Source organism: Giraffa tippelskirchi, chromosome 2, assembly GCF_054371585.1.
Source record: "Giraffa tippelskirchi isolate mGirTip1 chromosome 2, T2T-mGirTip1v1.2.pri, whole genome shotgun sequence".
Classification (NCBI taxonomy): Eukaryota; Metazoa; Chordata; class Mammalia; order Artiodactyla; family Giraffidae; genus Giraffa; species Giraffa tippelskirchi.
This window is the reverse complement of record NC_137276.1, coordinates 168,689,859-168,709,167: the sequence shown is the minus strand read 5'-3', so window position 1 is coordinate 168,709,167 and position 19,309 is coordinate 168,689,859. Positions and strand designations below refer to the sequence as shown.

Here is a 19,309-nt window from a genome sequence, read left to right as displayed (position 1 = left end):
TTCTCCAGGGGATCTTCCAGACCCAGGAATCAAACCGGGATCTCCTGCATTGCAGGTAGTTTATTTACCAGCTGAGCTACCAGGGAAGTCCAATTGTTCCCTTTTAGTTTTAATCTTTTGTATTTGTTGTTGGCCAAATCTTCTCCTCCTTCCTTTCCCCTAATTTGTGCTTCTGCCTCAGGCATCATCGTGCACTAAAGAAATGTAGTCATTACTCCCAGGTGGAAGGTGGCTGGCCTCTCACAACTGCTGAAGCCAGTAGAAGTTGAACTGCTTAATATACACCCTTCCTGGCCTCTGTTTCCCAACCTAACTGCCATTCCCTAGGCCCATCTGTTTTTGGACTTGATATCACTATAGTCTAAGGAAAAGGCACAGCCCTTGACACCAGGGTACAGAGTGATGGGCGGTGGTTGGAAGGATTTTTCTGAATATGCAAAAGAGGGAAGGAAAATTCCCTTTACCTGTAATGAAAGTTTGGGTCATTGAGGGCCGTGTAAAAGTACTATTTACCTCAGAATAGAGGTGAGCCATGGTCCCACTTTATTTCCAGTTTAGACTGATCAGGGAGAAGAGTCAGAGATATCTCTGCAGAGAAGGAAAGCGAGAAAACAACACACCTAGGAAAACTAGGAAATATAGACATACCTTGCCATGCAAACAGACCAGGAAGCTCAGCATTCACAAAGGAAAGTAGAGTTAGGGGTATGGGTTAGAGGGGGCACTTGAAGGGAAGGAGGCAGGACCACAAGATAAACATCCCTGAGATCATCCTGGGTATCCAGGATAGAGAGACACCGAGGCGAAGGAGACCCCCTTCGTCATGCTGCCTCTGCTCCAAACCCTAATGGAGAGGGAGAGGGAAGTCTGTATAGAACTTCAGGCAACTCATGACATCCTGTCAGACACTTGCGGCAGAAATGGAGAGCAGCTGGAGGCAGAGCCACTGGGGACATGCGAAGTCACAGTGCAGAGAGAAGACAGGAACAGTTACTGGAGGAGCTTGACATAATTTGCAGGGAAGAGTCCAAAGTGGCCGTGGCAACGTCCCCGCCACCAGCCCTCGTCCACCATCTCAATGTCAGTGATGACATCATCTGGGTCAAAGGAAATCTCATCACTTCCCTCTGGGGAGAAAATTGACAGACTATTAGGATGGTCAGGCAAGAATCCCTCCACCCCTGTGCCCCATTTATACCTCAGGAAGGGAAAGAGGCCTGTCCTTGATTCCAAATCTGGGGCCCTATTCTGACCCCCAGAATCCACCTGCCTCTCATGTATCAGGGGCTCCAGGCACCAGATCCTTCATATCACTCCCAACCTACCTCCTTGGTAATCATACAGGGCTACAGCTGAGATCCCAGCTCCAGCCCCAGCCGGGTGGCCTGATGATCCTGCACAGTGAGAAATATGAACATGGTCTTACCAACATGGAGAAGGGAAACAGACAGGTCCTTCCATGTAATGGGGGAATTCTTCTGCCCCACCACTCACCAGCCAGAGTGGAGAAGAAAGAGGGATCCTCAGGCTCAAGCACATCCTCATAGTCCGCCTCTGCTTCCTCATCCTGCTCATGTCTGTCTATCTCCTCAACATCCTCATAGTCATTCTCAGGCTCGGGTTCAGGCTCGGGCTCAAGCTCAGGAGCTGCTTCATACACTGGCTCTTCCTGCAGCTGGAAGACTTCTGGAGTCCTGGGGGGCAGAGCTGGGGCCTCCTCATTGTCCTGAGAAGAGACAGTATGAAGCAAGGTGACTTCTGTTCACCAGGAGCTGCCTCTCCAAAACCAGTCCCAATGGAGGACTGCTAAGACCCTACCATCCACATGCTTCTACTTCCATGTTCATTCCTGGCTCCTTCTAACACCTCTCCGAGGGAACACAGTCTCTCACCCCTCTTCCTTCTTCAACCTCCTCCCATATCCGTCCGCTCAAAATACCTACCAACAGATGATATTAATAGAAGGGGAATGTAAAAGGTATGAGGAGAAGGAAATGGAACACAAGTCAGATTCCTTGGAAGACCAGGAAAACATTGAAGCAAAATCTAAAAGGGGAAAAGATGACAGCTAGGATGACTAACTGTCCTAGTCTGCCCAGGACTGGGTGATTTCCCAGAATATAAGACTTCCAGTGCTAAGGTCAGGATAGCCCCAGGCAAATCAGGGTCGTTGATCAGCCTGCAGGGCCATGTCCACCTACTAGGACATGAGGAGATGGGAAAGGTGCCGATCTTTGGGGGGCGGTCTGCTTACCTCTGGGGGATCCTGCCTTGGGGGCAGGGCAGGTACTGGTTGTTCCCTTATGGTTCTCACAGGCCCAGGCTCTGATGATGGACAACTCCCTGCCGGAGGCCAGGCCTGTGAAGGATGAAGCATCTCTCCAGTAAGCAAGAAACTTTATCTTCTCTCCTGTACTGGAACACCCCTTCCTGTCTCTGCCAATTCACATCTATCATTCCTCAAGATGGGCTTCAACCTGAAATGACAAGCTCCTTCCTCTTGTTCTTGCAGCAGTAACTGACTGCACTGCCTGGTGACCTACCTTCTGTTGAACTAGGTAAATCTTGGGGTTTTTTTTCCACTGAGCATTCTCATATGTATATATGAAGCTTAATTACACAATTAGATTGAAATCTTCCAAAGACACGGGTAACAATTGCAGATTTTGCTAACACAAGGGAGTCCTGGGTCTTACTTTTTACTAAGGATACAGACCCCTTAGGCTCCTGTCTGGGCAAAGAATGCTGAATGTGGATCCTGGAGGGCCAAAGCACTTACCTCTGCAGAGATTTTCTTAGGCAATAGGGCTGGCACCGCCGGCTCTTCCCTAGTGGCCACTGGTTGCTGAGCCTCCTGGCTCATCTTTACCAAGGCCTTTCTCTCCTGTTGCTGCCTGGCCATCTGTTGTGCCTTCTCCTCTTCCTCCCTCTTCCTCTTTTCCTCGGCCATGGACTCAAATTTTGCCTTCAGCCCACGGGCACCACTAGAAGCTACAGACACAGTCAAGAAAAATTAGGGTTGTCTTGGGTCAGAGGTAGGAGAGTAGCACTGGAAAGAAGAAGAGGAGTCAATTAAACATGCAGAAGAAGAGAAAATCAAGAAGGGACTCATGGAAAGGGAGATAAAGAGGTATTAATGAAGGAACAAGGGGCTTAGAGGAGGATAACTAGCCCTGAAGCCTAGATTTTCACATAGCCAGACCATATGATCTCGGACTCTTACTCCTTCTCAGGCTTGGTCCCCTAACCTGCACCCTTCCTTGCCTGCATTTCTTAAATCTATATGCCCTCAGGCCACCATCTACTCACTGTCCCCCACCCAAAGCTCCTTTCCCTTTGTGTTCTTCCCAAGTGGCTCCCCCCATCCCTGTGTTCTCTGCATACAGTTTCTTCCCCAGTGTCACTCAGATAGCCACCTAACCTAATTTTCTCTAGGAGAGAGAATCTGGGAATATGAGGCTAGGGGTCAAGTCTACCTCAGCTAATCTGGGTAGTTAAATGCTTGGAGTAGGTAGTCTAGAAAGAAAAAAAGAATGAGAAGGCAGAGGAGATTGAGGAGCACAGAGAGAGGGAATTAAAACTCACCAGCCTCTATGGGTGTTGTCTTCTTGTAAGCTGTGGTTGGGGCCTCCATTTCATTGAAGCCAACAGCACTCTGCAGGTAGAAGAATAGTATGTGTAGTGGTGGGGAGAGGGAAGGGAGTGGTATGACCCAGAAGGCAGTATCAGGGATTGGGGCCACTACAGGAGGTCTCTCTAAACTTTTGATGTTCAGTAGTAGTTAGACAGGGTATTTAAATATGTTGTTTTGCATCAGAGAGGTGGGTAAAGAAGTTCTAGACTTGTAGGACTAGTTCTCCCTTTAAAACCTTAGTGTTCCTGGAATCTCACATCTTTTAAGTCCAGTTGCCTGGAATGCAGGAGTACATGCAGTACATGAAGAGGTGTAGGGAAAGACTGAATGGAGTGGGGCTAGATTATTGACTGAGTTAGTCAATACCAAGCAATCAATGAAATTTTAAACACTTTTCCCTAGAGTTTGTCTGCCTCCCTGTCTCTCTCTGCCTCCTCACTCTCCTTGATAAAGCTCAGGCTTCAGAAGACATACCCATTAGATGCTGAGGGCAGTCATTGGGAAGAGCAGGAGGACAGTGCAGGGAACCTAGCTTTGCTCATCCTTTTACCCACTTTGCCTCTCACTCTTCTCCATGTACTTCAGGGAATTCTTCCCAAGACACTGGTGTTCTGGTGCTTTACCTTATCCACTCGGTCCTTCTGGATGCCATACTGCCCGCCAAAGCCCTTGGCATAATCTGCAGGATGGAAAGATCTGAGAGTCACAAGAGGAGTTAAATGCTAGAAATGTATGGAAAGAGGGAGTAGGAGAAGTGGGAAGGAGGACCAGAAGACAGTAATGAGGAAAACAGAGAGACTGATGAGGAAGTGTGAAAGTCAGGGGATAGAGAAAGGAATAGGTGGGAAAAGATGAAAAAGGATGGGGGGAAAAAAACACCTGGGACAGAACGGAGATATGAGACATGGGAAGAGAGAAACAAAAAAGAGAGAAGTGGCAGAAAAGGGGGAAATATAAAGGAATAAACAGGAAAAATTAAAGCGAGAAGTTGCTGTGTAGCATAGGGAGCCCAGGCACACTGTGATAACCTGGAGGGATGGGATAAGGGGAGGGGAGGAAGGGGATGTATGGATAATTACGGCTGATTTGCATTGTTGTATGGCAGAAACCAACACAATATTGTAAACAAATATTTTAATTTAAATTTTTAAAAATAGAAAAAAAATTAAAGTGAGCCCCCCAGCCATCCCCTGTGTGTCCCAGGGAAAAAGGCTTCTCTCTGTGAAGCAGAGGGGCCTCTAAGACTCACAGTCAAATCACACTCTTGCCATCACCCAGCCTGTCCATCTTCATCCATTCCTCAACGACCACTTCTCTTTGGTCACCTTCCTGTGTCCTGCTCCTAACCTTGCTGTTCTCCTCTCCATCCCTGTGGGTATCCCCCCACCTACCCCCATACATGTAACACATACTCTTCACCCTACCACTTCCTGCATACCTCGTATTCTGGGTCCTCTGTGTCAACTTTCAGGAAGTACAGAAGGAGGGCTCCATGTACCCTATGGCCTCCCTCCTCTCCAGCCCCAACTCACCTCTCTGGGATTCATGTTTCTCTGTCTCTCCCTTGTAGTCATATCCGAGAGCTGCCTTGTCCCGTTTATCCTCCTCTATCCCATAACGGCCTCCAAAGCCACGAGAGTAATCTAGGGTGGAAGCAGCAGTTGTGAGAGCCCACTCTCAGTCCATGGGAAAGTGCTTGGAAGAGGAGTCAGGAGGGGTGTGTGCAGGGTGATGGGGCCTAGGAAGACAGCAGGGCCTGAATCAAAGAGAAGTGGAGTTCTAAGTTGCCCTTTGTAAGTTTTAATTCAACAATGTTCACTCTTTTCCTCACTTCCATTCCAAGATAGAAAATGATTTCAATTTTTTCCCTTCTTCAAAGAAGGAGAAAATACAGAGAGTGTAAGGAGAGACATCCAGAAAAACAGACAGACACACGTGAACTACATGCCTTTCCCTAATTCTATGCAAACACTTGGTAATTTGAGAAAGATATAATGATCTTTTTTAAAAAAAATAGTGAATCAAAATTTATGAAACAAAGCAGAAAGAGAAAGAGACAAATCTATGACCATGCTCAAATTTTTAACACTTTTCTCATTATTAATAAAAAAATTTAGACAAAAAGGATCTATTTGAGAAGTCCCAAACAACATTATCAACAAGACCTAATTGACATTTATAGAATACTGCATCCCCAAACCTTATGATACACATTGTTTCTATGCACATATACCATTCACCAAGATAGACCATATACTTGCTCATATAAAAAGTTTCAGTACATTTCAAAAGAATGGAATATGAGATATCATATCCTCTGATTATAATAGAATTAAACTAGAAATTCATAACAATAAAATAAGAAAATTTCCCAAATACCTGGAAAGTGAGCAATTACTCTTTTAAATGACTCATGGAGCAAAGAAGAAATGAAAAGAAAATTAATATTTTGAACTGAATAAAAATTAATATATAGATAACATTGTGGAATGTAGCAAAAACAGGGTGTTTCCCAGGTGGTGCTAGTGGCAAAGAACCTGCCTGCCAATGCAGGAGACGTAAGAGACATTCAATCCCTAGGTCGGGAAGATCCTCTGGAGAAGGGCACGGCAACCCACTCAAGTGTTCTTGCCTAGAGTATCCTGAAGACAGAGGAGCCTGGAAGGGTATGGCCCATAGGATTGCATAGAGTCAGACACGACTGAAGTGACTTAGCACACACACACATATAGTTTTAAGTACCCATAAAGTAAGCAAAGGTTTAAAATCAATTTTCTAAGTTTCTACCTTAACAAGAAAGAACAAACTAAACCCGCATTAAAACAAAAGAAAAAAAATACTGAAAAGCAGAATTCAATAAAATTTTAAAAACAAGTAAAAAATGGACAAAATTAGCAAAGTCAAAAGATACTTCATTGAAATTAATAATAAATAATATTAAAGAATGTCTAGCCAAATAATAAAAACTAAAAATTAATAATATCAGTAGTAAAAGTGAACATGTCACTTATAGATCTTACAGAGGTTGAAAAAAAAAGGGAATACTATAAATGAATTTATAACAATATATGTGAAAATATAGATACAGTGGAAACTGTCCTTGAAAAGCATACATTATCATAATAAGAAAAAAATCAGAAGACTGACTAGACCTATATCTATTTAAGAAATTGAATTCATAATGGAAAACAAAAATTGTAAAGAGAACATGGTCTATTACTATTAAGATCCTGGAACTCAGCCAGAAATAAAGGCAGAATTTCTCTGATGGGAAATATTCTCAATCCAGAGCACATAAAACAAATATCCCTTTCTCCCCACTGAAATACATTTGTGAAATTTAATAAATTATAAACTATCAAAGAAATAAATAACCATGATGGAAAATAGATTAGTTGAACAGAAGAATTGGCATCCCCAAGAGTTGCAAATAGTATAACAATGGGAAAGAAACTATAAAATGAGTATTTTAAAAATAATTAAAGAAAGGGAAAAATATAATGAAAGCAATACGAGATTAAGGAAAAGTAATCAGCAGATTTGCAATAGAATCAAAGGGAACCAGTACAAATGAAAAATTAATGAAATAAAGTTGAAAAATTACTGGATGGCTTAAACAATAGTTAAATATAGCTGAAGGAAGAGTTAGAGAACTTAACATAGATCCAAGGGAATTACCCAGAATGCAACACAGCAAGATAAAGAGATGAAAGTAGAGAACAGAAATTAAGAGACATCAAGAACACAGCTTATGTGGGGGGCAGAGGGGGGTGGTCCCAAGATGGCAGAGGAATAGGGCAGGGAGACCACTTACTCCCCCACAAATTCATCAAAAGATCATTTGAATGTTGAGCAACTTCCACAAAACAACTTCTGAAGGCTGGCAGAGGTCACCAGGCACACATAAAGGCAGCCCATTCTCTTCAAGAGGAGGTAAGACAAAATATAAAAGGCAAAAAGAGAGACAAAAGAGTTACGGATGGAGACCTGTCCTGGGGAGGGAATAGTGAAGGAGGAGAAGTTTCCAAACAGTAGGAAACCCTCTCACAGGCAGTTCTGTGGGGATTTTTGGAATCTCAGAGGGCAACATAACCGGGAGGAAAAAAAAAACAACACACAGAATAGGCACCAGCAGAGAAGTAGCCCAGATGCTCGCATCTGCCACCAGCCAGCAGGCGCTGGACAGGGAGGCACCGGCAGCATCATCAGTCCTTAGGGTAAGGACTGGACCTGAATGCCCTGAAGGCAATCTGAAGGAGCTAAAGTGAGATAGCAACTCAAACTGTAGGACTGCCAGAGAAGGAAAAAAAAAAAAGAGAGAGAGAGAGAACTTTCCCGCAAAAGGTTCTAACTAGCAGCCTGGCCCACTCACAGAACTGAGCAAATGCCAAAGGCGAGCTAGCTGTCTGCATACAGACCCCTACCCCCTCCCCAACTGGAGGCAGGGAGGCAGATGTGAGACAACCAGAACTGGAATGCAAGGGGCTGCTCCAGTCTTGGCCCCAGAGACCAGCATCCTCCACCAAACTGTGAGCAGGCTCCCAGTTACTAACCATGTCTTCCTGGACAGTTTACACCTGCCAGGAGGGTCGCAGCCTGAGATCAGCTCCCCAGAGTAGACACACAGCACACCTGAGATGGTGCTCTTGCAGCACACCCGGAAAGCCGGGCACCCAGGACCAGGGAGGTGATTAAGATGCACGGTCCACCTTGGATAGTGTGCTTGCCAAGCACCTGGTCGCCCAAGATATCGGACCAGGGAAGGGCACAAAAGACATGCCCAACCGAGTCTGTGACCTTGCAGAGTACCCGAGAACCTGAACCCAAGCGGCTTAGACCTGGGACGTGCATGAAACCCAGGGCCTGCTTTGGACAGTGCCCTGCAAAGCACCCTGCAGCCTGAGCAGTGTAGACCCAGAAAGCACACACTGCTGTGAGCTGGGGCAAACCCAGTGTGGTCCATACACTGCAAGCACTCCCCACACATGCTAGCAACATTTGTTTGCAGTGTTCCTCCCTCCCCACAATACAACTGAACATGTGAGCCTAAATAAGTGACCACCTTCGCCCCCTTGTGTCGGGGTGGAAATTAGACACCGAAGAGACTTGCAAACAGAGGAAGCCAACATAAACAAAGAGGGACTGCTCTGGAAGTGACAGGTGCAACAGATTAAAACCCTGTTGTTAACACTGATTAAGCATTGGAGGGGGCCTATAGACCTTGAGAACAAGTACAAGCTGGAACAAGGAACTATATGAAACTGAACTGACCCCACTCTGCCCACAACAGCTCCAGAGAAATTCCTAGATATATTTTTACTATTATCACTTTTTAATTTTTTTTAAATTTAAGTTCTTTATTACTCCTTTAATTTTCATTTTTATAACCTACTGCTGCTGCTAAGTCGCTTCAGTTGTGTCCGACTCTGTGCGACCCCATAGACGGCAGCCCACCAGGATCCCCCATCTCTGGGATTCTCCAGGCAAGAATACTGGAGTGGGTTGCCATTTCCTTTTCCAATGCATGAAAGTGAAAAGTGAAAGTGAAGTCGCTCAGTCGTGTCTGACTCTTCACGACCCCATGGACTGCAGTCTACCAGGCCCCTCCGTCCACGGGATTTTCCAGGCAAGAGGACTGGAGTGGGTTGCCATTGTCTTCTCCCTTCTCCCTTATGACCTACTATTGCCTTTCAAAAAAAGACCCTATTTCTAAAGCAAATTTCATATATCTTTTTAATAATTTTTGTGATTAATTTTGTTTTGTATTTTTAATATTGTATTTTTGAGAGCCTAACCTCTACTCTAGATTTGTAATCTTTGCTTTTTGGTATTTGTTATCAATTTTGTACCTTTAAGAATCCAATCTTCAGTATCCATTTTCACTTACGGGTATGATTACTGGCTTGATTGTTCTCTCCTCTTTTGACTCTCCCTTTTCTCTCCCAGGTCAACTCTATCTCCTCCCTCCCTCTTCTCTACTTAACTCTGTGAATCTCTCTGGGTGTTCCAGGCTGTGGAGAACACTTAGGGAACTGATTACTGGCTAGATTTGTCTCTCCCCTTTTGACTCCCCTCTCTTCCCCTCCTGGTCACTTCTATCTCCCTCCTCCCTCTTCTCTTCTCTGTGCAACTCTGTGAATCTCTCTGGGTATTCTGGGCTGTGGGGAGCACATACAGAATTGATTACTGGCTAGATTGCTCTCTTCCATTTTGACTTTCCCTCTTCTCCTCCTGGTCACCTCTATCTCCCTCCTCCCTCTTCTCTTCTCTGTGTAACTCTGTGAACCTCTCTGGGTGTCACTTGCTGTGGAGAATTGTTTCACCATTAACCTAGATGTTTAATCATCAGTGCCGTATGGATGGAGAAGTCTTGAGGCTACTGTAAGAATAAGACTGAAAGCCAGAGGCAGGAGGCTTAAATCCAAAACTTGAGAACATCAGAGAACTCCTGATTCCAGGGAACATTAAAAGACAAGAGCTCATCCCAAAGCCTCCATATCTACACTGAAACCAAGCTCCATCCAAGAGCCAACAAGTTCCAGAGCAAGACATATCATGCTGCTTCTCCAGCAAAGCAGGAAAGCAGCACTGAGCATTAAATGAAAAGCTGCTCAAAGCCATAGCAAACCCATAGACACCCCAAAGTTCACTACTGGACACTTCATTGCACTCCAGAGAGAAGAAATCCAGCTTCATCCATCAGAACACAGACACAAGCTCCCCTAACCAGGAAACCTCAACAAGGCACTAGTCCAACACCACCCACTGGGAGCAACCTCCACAATAAAGAGGAACCACAAACTTCTAGCCTATGGAAAGGGCACCCCAAACATAGCAATCTAAACAAAATTAAAAGGCAGAGAAATATTCAACAGGTAAAGGAACATGAAAAAATGACCACCAAACAAACAAAAGAGGAGGAGATAGGGAGTCTACATGAAAAAGAATTCAGAATAATGATAGTAAAGATAATCCAAAATCTTGAAAACAAAATGGAATTACAGATAAATAGATTAGAGACAAGAATTGAGAAGATGCAAGAAATGTTTAACAAGGACCTAGAAGAAATAAAGAAGAGCCAGTCAATAATGAATAATGTAATAACTGAGATCAAAAGCACTCTGGAGGGGACCAATAGTAGAATGAGTGAGGTAGAAGATAGGATAAGTGAGGTGGAATATAGAATGGTGGAAATAAATGAAGCAGAGAGGAAAAAAGAAAAAAGAATTAAAAGAGGACAACCTCAGAGACCTCTGGGACCATGTTAAACACACCAACATTCGAATCATAGGAGTCCCAGAAGAAGAAGACAAAAAGAAAGGGCATGAAAAAATACTTGGGATAATAGTTGAAAATTTCCCTAAAATGGGGTAGGAAATAGGCACCCAAGTCCAAGAAACCCTGAGAGTCACAAGCAGGATAAACCCAAAGTGAAACAGCCCAAGACACATATTAATCAAACTAATGAAGATCAAACACAAAGAGCAAATATTAAAAGCAGTAGGGAGAAGCAATAAATAACACACAAGGGGATCCCCATAAGGATAACCGCTGATCTTTCAATAGATACTCTTCAGGCCAGAAGGGAATGGCAGGACATACTTAAAGTGATGAAAGAGAAAAACCTATAAACCAGATTACTATACCCAGCAAGGATCTCACTCAAATATGAAAGAGAAATCAAAAGCTTTACAGACAAGCAAAAGCTGAGAGAATGCAGCACCACCAACCAGCTCTCCAACAAGTGCTAAAGGATCTTCTCTAGACAGGAAACACAGAAAACGTTTATAAACTCGAACCTGAAACAACAAAGTAAATGGCAATGGGATCATACTTATCAATAATTACCTTAAATGTAAATGGGTTGAATGCCCCAACCAAAAGACAAAGACCGCTGAATGGATACAAAAACAAGATCCCTATATATGCTCTCTACAAGAGACCCACCTCAAACCAAGGGACACAAACAGACTGAAAGTAAAGGGCTGGAAAAAGATATTTCATGCAAATGGAAAACAAAAGAAAGCAGGAGTAGTAATACTCATATCAGATAATATATACTTTGAAATAAAGGCCATGAAAAGAGACAAAGAAGGACACTATATAATGATCAAAGGATCAATCCAAGAAGAAGATAAAACAATTATAAATATATATATGCCCAACATAGGAGCACTTCAATACGTAAGACAAATGCCAGCAAGTATGAAAGGGGAAATTAACAGTAACACAATAATAGTGGGAAACTTTAATATCCCACTCACACCTATGGATAGATCAACCAAACAGAAAATTAGCAAGGAAACACAAACTTTAAATGATACAATGGACCATTTAGACCTAATTGATATCTATAGGACATTTCACTCCAAAACAATAAATTTCACCTTTTTCTCAAGTGCACACGAAACATTCTCTAGGATAGATCATATCCTGGGCCATAAATCCAGCCTTAGTAAATTCAAAAAAATTGAAATAATTTCAAACATCTTTTCTGATCACAATGCAGTAAGATTAGATGTCAACTACAGGAAAAAAAATAACTATTAAAAATACAAACATATGGAGGTTAAATAACACGCTTCTGAATAACCAACAAATCATGGAAGAAATCAAAAAGGAAATCAAAAAGTGCATAGAAATGAATGAAAATGAAAATACGACAACCCCAAACCTATGGGATTCAATAAAAGCAGTGCAAAGGGAAAGGTTCATAGCATTACAAGCTTACCTCAAGAAACAGGAGAAAAATCAAATAAATAACCTAACTTTACACCTAAAGCAACTAGAAAAAGAAGAAATGAAGAACCCTATTACAAGGAAAGAAATCATAAAAATTAGGGCAGAAATAAATGAAAAAGAAACAAAGGAGACTATAGCAAAAATCAACAAAACTAAAAGCTGGTTCTTTGAGAAAATAAATAAAATAGACAAACCATTAGTCAGACTCATCAAGAAACAAAGGGAGAAGATTCAAATCAACAAAAGCAGAAATGAAAATGGAGAAATCACAACAGACAACACAGAAGTACAAAGGATCATAAGAGACTACTATCAGCAACTGTATGCCAATAAAATGGACAACTTGAAAGAAATGGATGAATTCTTAGAAAAGTATAACCTTCCAAAATTGAACCAGGAAGAAATAGAAAATCTTAACAGACCCATCACAAGCACAGAAATAGAAACCATAATCAAAAATCTTCCAACAAACAAAAGCCCAGGGCCAGATGGCTTCACAGGTGAATTCTACCAAAAATTTAGACAAGAGCTAACACCTATCCTACTTAAACACTTCCAGAAAACTGCAGAGAAAGATAAACTCCCAAACTCATTCTATGAGGCCACCATCACCCTAATGCCAAAACCAGGCAAAGATGCCACAAAAAAAGAAAACTACAGGCCAATATCACTTATGAAAATAGATGCAAAAATCCTCAACAAAATTCTAGCAAACAGAATCCAACAACATATTAAGAGGATCATACATCATGACCAAGTGGGCTTTATCCCAGGGATGCAAGGATTCTTCAACATTCACAAATTAATCAATGTGATATACCACATTAACAGATTGAAGGATAAAAATCATATAATTATCTCAATAGATGCAGAGAAAGCCTTTGACAAAATTCAACAACGATTTATGATAAAAACCCTTGAGAAAGCAGGCATAGATGGAACGTACCTGAACATAATAAAAGCCATATATGATAAAACCACAGCAAACATTATCCTCAATGGTGAAAAATTGAAAGCATTTCCCCTAAAGTCAGGATCAAGACAAGGGTTCCCACTCTCACCACTACTATTCAACATAGTTTTGGAAGTTTTAGCCACAGCAATCAGAGAAGAAAAAGAAATAAAAGGAATCCAGATTGGAAAAGAAGAAGTAAAACTCTCACTGTTTGCAGATGACATGATCCTCTACATAGAAAATCCTAAAAAAACTCCAGAAAATTACTAGAGCTAATCAATGAACATAGTAAAGTTGCAGGATATAAAATTAATACACAGAAATCCCTTGCATTCCTATACACTCACAAACAATGAGAAAACAGAAAGAGAAATTAAGGAAACAATCCCATTCATCATTTTGAAGAAAAGAATAAAATACCCTGGAATAAATCTACCTAAAGAAACAAAAGACCTATATATATATAAAACTATAAAACTCTGATAAAAAAAATCAAAGATGACACAAACAGATGGAGAAATATACTATGTTCATGGATTGGAAGAATCCATATAGTGAAAATAAGTTTACTATCCAAGGCAATCTATAGATTCAATGCAATCCCTATCAAGCTACCAATGGTATTTTTCACAGAACAAATAATCTCACAATTCATATGGAAATACAAATTTCACAATTTGTATGGAAATACAAAAAACCTCGAATAGCTAAAGCAGTCTTGAGAAATAAGAATGGAACTGGAGGAATCAATCTGCCTGACTTCAGACCATACTACAAAGCTACAGTCATCAAGACAGTATGATACTGGCACAAAGACAAAAATATAGATCAATGGAACAAAATAGAAAGCCCAGAGATAAATCCACACACCTATGGGCACCTTATCTTTGACAAAGGAGGCAAAAATATACAATGAAGAAAAGACAATCTCTTTAACAAGCGGTGCTGGGAAAAATGGTCAACCACCTGTAAAAGAATGAAACTAGAAACTTTCTAACACCATACACAAAAATAAACTCAAAATGGATTAAATATCTAAATATAAGACCAGAAACCATAAAACTCCTAGAGGGAAACATAGGCAAAACACTCTCTGACATAAATCACAGCAAGATCCTCTATGACCCACCTCCCAGAATAATGGAAATAAAAGCAAAAATAAACAAATTGGAGCTAATCAAACTTAAAAGTTTTTGCACAATGAAGGAAACTATAAGCAAGGTGAAAAGACAGACTTCAGAGTGGGAGAAAATAATAGCAAAAGAAGCAACTGACAAAGAATTAACCCCGAAAACATACAAAGAGCTCATGCAGCTCAATATCAGAAAAATAAACAACAAATAATCAAAAAATGGGCCAAAGGACTAAACAAACATTTCTCCAAAGAAGACATACAGATGGCCAACAAACACATGAAAAGATGCTCAACATCACTCATTATCAGAGAAATGCAAATCAAAACCACAATGAGGTACCATCTCATGCTAGTCAAAATGGCTGCTATCAAAAAATCTACAAACAATAAATGCTGGAGAGGGTGTAGAGAAAAGGGAACTCTCTTACACTGTTGGTGGGAATACAAACTAGTACAGCCACTATGGAGACCAATGTGGAGATTCCTTAAAAAACTGAAAATAGAACTGCCATATGATCCAGCAATCCCACTGCTGGGCATACACACCAAGGAAACCAGAAATGAAAGAGACACATGTACCCCAATGTTCATCACAGCATTGTTTACAAGAGCCAGGACATGGAAGCAACCTAGATGTCCACTGGCAGACAAATGGATAAGAAAGCTGTGGTACATATACACAATGAAATATTACTCAGCTATTAGAAAGAATGCATTTGAAACAGTTCTAATGAGGTGGATGAAACTGGAGCCTGTTATACAGAGTGGAGTAAGTCAGAAAGAAAAACACCAATACAGTATATTAATGCATATATATGAAATTTAGAAAGATGGTAACAATGACCCTATATGCAAGACAGCAAAAGAGACACAGTTATAAAGAACAGACTTTGGGACTCTGGGAGAAGGCGAAGGTGGGATGACTTGAGAGAATAGCGTTGAAACATGCAGATTACCATATGTGAAATAGATCACCAGTGCAAGTTCGATCCTCAAAACAGGGCACTCAAAGCTGGTGCACTGGGACAACCCAGAAGAATGGGATGGGGAGGGAGAAGGGAGGGGTGTTCAGGGTGGGGGACACATGTACACCTGTGGCTGAGTCATGTCAATGTATGGCGAAAATCACCACAATATTGTAAAGTTATTAGCCTCCAATTAAAATAAATAAATTAAAAAAATTTGTGTTAAAAAGAACACATCTTATCAAAATATTTTGAATGCAGTGAAAGCAGTGCTCAGGGGAAACAATATATACATTGGAAAATAAAAAAGATCTGAAAATCAGTAATTTAAGTTTCCACCTTAGGAAACTAGAAAAAGAAGAACAAATTAAATCAAAAGTAAGCAGAAAAAAGAAACAAGAATTAGAGCAAAAAATCAGTGAAATTAAAAACAAGAAGCCAATAGAGAAAATCAAGAAAACCTAAAGCTTACTTGAAAAGATCAATAACATAGATTAGCCTCTAGTCAGGCTAACTAAGAAAAAAAGAGAGAACATAAATTACTCATACCAGAAATGAAAGAGGCTACATCACAACAGATTCCAAGGAAATTAAAACAATAATAAAATAATACTATGAACAACTTTATGCCCACAAATTTGATAACCTACATAAAATGGACCAGTTCCTTGATAGCTACATCTGCCAAAACTTACACAAACAGAAAGAGATGATCTGAACAGGTTTGTATCTACTAAGTACACAGTTTGGCAGTTTCTTACAAAATTTAACATACTCTTGTCATAGGATCCAGTGTTTGTACCTTTTGGTATTTATACGAAGGACTGGAAAATGTGTATCTACACAAAAAACCTGTGCACAGAAGTTTTTAGCAGGTGGAAGCAGTTAAGATGTGTTTCAGTAGGTAAATAGGTAAAAAAACTGTGGTCCTTCCAGACAAAGGAATAATATTCAGGACTAAAAAGAAATTAGCTATCAAACTATGAAAAGACATGGAGGAAACTTAAATGCATATTACTTCGTGAAAGAAGCCAATCTAGAAATGCTACATGGTATGTGATTCCAACCATATAATATCCTGTAGAAGGCAAAACTATGGAGACAGTATCAGTGGTTGCTGAGGAGTGAGGGAAATGAACAGGCAGAGCACAGAGGATTTTTAGGGCACTATACTTTTGTCCAAACCCATAGAATGTACACCACCAAAGTGAACCCTAAAGTAAACTATGGAATTTGAGTGATTTTGATATATCAACATAGAATCATCCTTGACTAAAAAAAAAAAATCTGATCAATAATGATGATAACAGGGGAGGCTATGCATGTGTAGGGGCAGAAACGTATTAGAAATCTATGTAATTTTCTCTCAATTTTGTCATAAATCTAAAACTGATATAAAAATATAAAGTTTTTTTTTAGCAAGTATGAGAGAGAAGAGAATGAAAAGTTTTAATACACATCTGAGTTCCAGAAGAAAGAATAAAAGAGGAGAGGAGAGGCACTATCCAAAGAGAAAATGTCATTTTGAAAGTTATCTCTCAGGTTGAAGAGGAGCAGTAAGTCTCATGTAGAATAATAAAAATAGATCTAACACATGGACATTGACTGATGATATTTCAGGATATCAGAGACAAAGGGGAAATTTTTCATGAGACCAAAAAAATAAAAAAAAATAAAAATTTAAGAGATGAGACATGTTACCTACAAAAGAATGTTGATTAGGCAAACCCAAGAGAAATGCCAGAGATGATGAAATAGTATCTTCAACATGATGAAGGGAAAATAACAATGAAGAATGGATCAAAATAAATATTTTTTTTCAGACAAAGTCTGAGAGTTCTTTCATAAGCTGTCACTGAAAGAATTATCAAAGGATATACTCTGGCAAGAAGGAAATAGAGGAAGCAAGGAGGAAACAATGAACTCTAATAAACAATGATGAGCTAGGAAGTTGGTAAACACATTGGTCAGTTTAAATAAGCATTCACCTAGTAATAATAATGATTAATTTTGGGGGGTTTAAAAACAAACAGATGGAACCAATATATTGGATTACTATTATCCAGTTTTTACAAAGCCTTTAGAATGTAGAAGAAATGTAATTAAATTATTCTATGTTTCCTGTATTACTCATGAAGAAATAGTGACTAATTTTAAGTCACAGATGCATATTAATAGTTAAGAATAACTTCTTAAAATGAAGGAGTATAATATCTTATTTTTAATCCATTAAAGGGGGAAGGGGACTAAAAAATTGACCAATGATGTAGAAAGTGATGAAGGAGGGACTTCACTGGCAGTCCAGTGGTTAAGACTCCATGTTTTTACTACAGGGGGCACGGTTCAATCCTGGGCCCAAGAATTAAGGTCATGCATGTCACGTGGCATGGCCAAAGGACAAGAAAGCGATAAAGGAGAAAGAAGCAAGCACAGGCTTGGATTTTAAAAATAAATAAAGTAGTGGGAAACTGGGTCATGGAACCAAAGGGAGTTGACGATGGCTGTTGGGAACTGAAGTCTGAGCAGTCAGGTTGAAGTGCAGGGTCCTTGCCTTTCTGAGATGTGTGTTTCTCCACTTCTCCTTTGTAATCAAAACCAACTGCTGACTACAGAGAAAAGGAGAGAGAATCAGTTAGAGTCAGAGTTAACGTTTCCCCTTCCCTCACATACCCTTAACACCTAACTCAGCCCAAGAGTTAGTTATAGGGGCTCAAAGCTGAGTATGGGAGTCCAATGTAGAAACAAATAGTACCCTGACAGGCTGTTGTAAAGGCATAGTGCTACAGAGCAATGACTGTGGGCTCTGCACACAGCTAGATCTAGATCCAAACCCCAACATCACTTCCTTTTCTATAGTTGTGTAACTTTAGGTACATCCTTTAATATTCCTGGAACCTCAGGTTCTTCAAACATGAAATAAAAATAGGTATATCTGTCTTACCAACTCAACTGTAAAATGATTCCAGTATATCTGGGATATTGTGAGGACTAAATGGGAAAGATATAGAGAGTGTAGGTCACTCATTAAGTCAGTGTTTTTCTTCCTAACTCTTGCTAAACCAAAATGAGACAATAGCTAGAAAAGTGCCTTGTAAACTATAAAGCACTGTGCACATGTTAAGAGATATCATCCTATACTGACTGGTTATACTACACCCCTTCTCTCTTCTTACACAGCAGTGCAAACACAGAGATGTGGATTTTATTGGTAAGAGGCAGCCAGGAGAATCTGGATCCTAGCTGCTTTGCGATTGGATATCTTGGCAAATACCTAACATACCTGTGTCCCATATGGCTTAGTAAGTATGAGTCTCTAAGCAAGTCTATATTTTGTGTTTTAAAAGCTATTAGTATGTATTTTTCTTGATTTACAAGACACACTGGCTGTTAAGGTGATTCAGTTTGTGGCTGGTGAGGCAGAAGATGAAAGAAAGAACAATGAAAAAGTAGGCAAAGGCAGGAGGGGAGATAAGATGGAAGGGAAATTCCACTCTGATTAGAGAAGAACATCACAAGCTCCATATTTCCATTACTGCTTTTAAACATTATCCTCTATGGTTCTCCTTTACCTTACAGTATGTTTTTAATTTTTCTGTGTTTTGTTTTTTTAACTACCTGTAATTCAAATAACATTCTAACACTTAGCTTTAAGGATTCAAGCCCACTTATTAACAACTGCAGGTTAAACAAAATTAAAAATTTCAGGTAGCAGTGAAGATAGCCTCTCTGTGTGCTGCTGCGGGGCAAAGATACTATTTTGCACCATAAAAAATGAGCTCAAAGAAACTGATCTACTAAGGTGTAAAAATGAGAACATGAATGAGTTATCAATCTTACTCTCCTGACCAGTCTGTCATCTGTACTCATACTGTCCTTTC

The 19,309-nt window shown here is 40.5% G+C and overlaps 1 protein-coding gene across 2 annotated transcripts in view; it reads right to left on the bottom strand.

The window, feature by feature from the left end:
- Positions 1-520: 520 nt before the first annotated feature.
- Positions 521-19,309, bottom strand: part of HCLS1 (hematopoietic cell-specific Lyn substrate 1) — a 31,242-nt gene continuing 12,453 nt past the window's right edge. The window contains exons 6-14 of one of the 2 annotated variants that reach the window (XM_081571838.1): positions 17,983-18,037; positions 5,167-5,277; positions 4,258-4,313; positions 3,586-3,655; positions 2,780-2,991; positions 2,255-2,359; positions 1,495-1,726; positions 1,326-1,394; positions 521-1,127 (exon numbers count right to left, since the gene is read on the bottom strand). In XM_081571838.1, coding sequence (XP_081427964.1) covers positions 991-1,127; positions 1,326-1,394; positions 1,495-1,726; positions 2,255-2,359; positions 2,780-2,991; positions 3,586-3,655; positions 4,258-4,313; positions 5,167-5,277; positions 17,983-18,037 — 1,047 coding nt within the window. In that variant the 3' untranslated portion in view covers positions 521-990. The remainder of the gene's footprint in view (positions 1,128-1,325; positions 1,395-1,494; positions 1,727-2,254; positions 2,360-2,779; positions 2,992-3,585; positions 3,656-4,257; positions 4,314-5,166; positions 5,278-17,982; positions 18,038-19,309) is intronic. The other variant, XM_081571839.1, reaches the window with a different exon arrangement.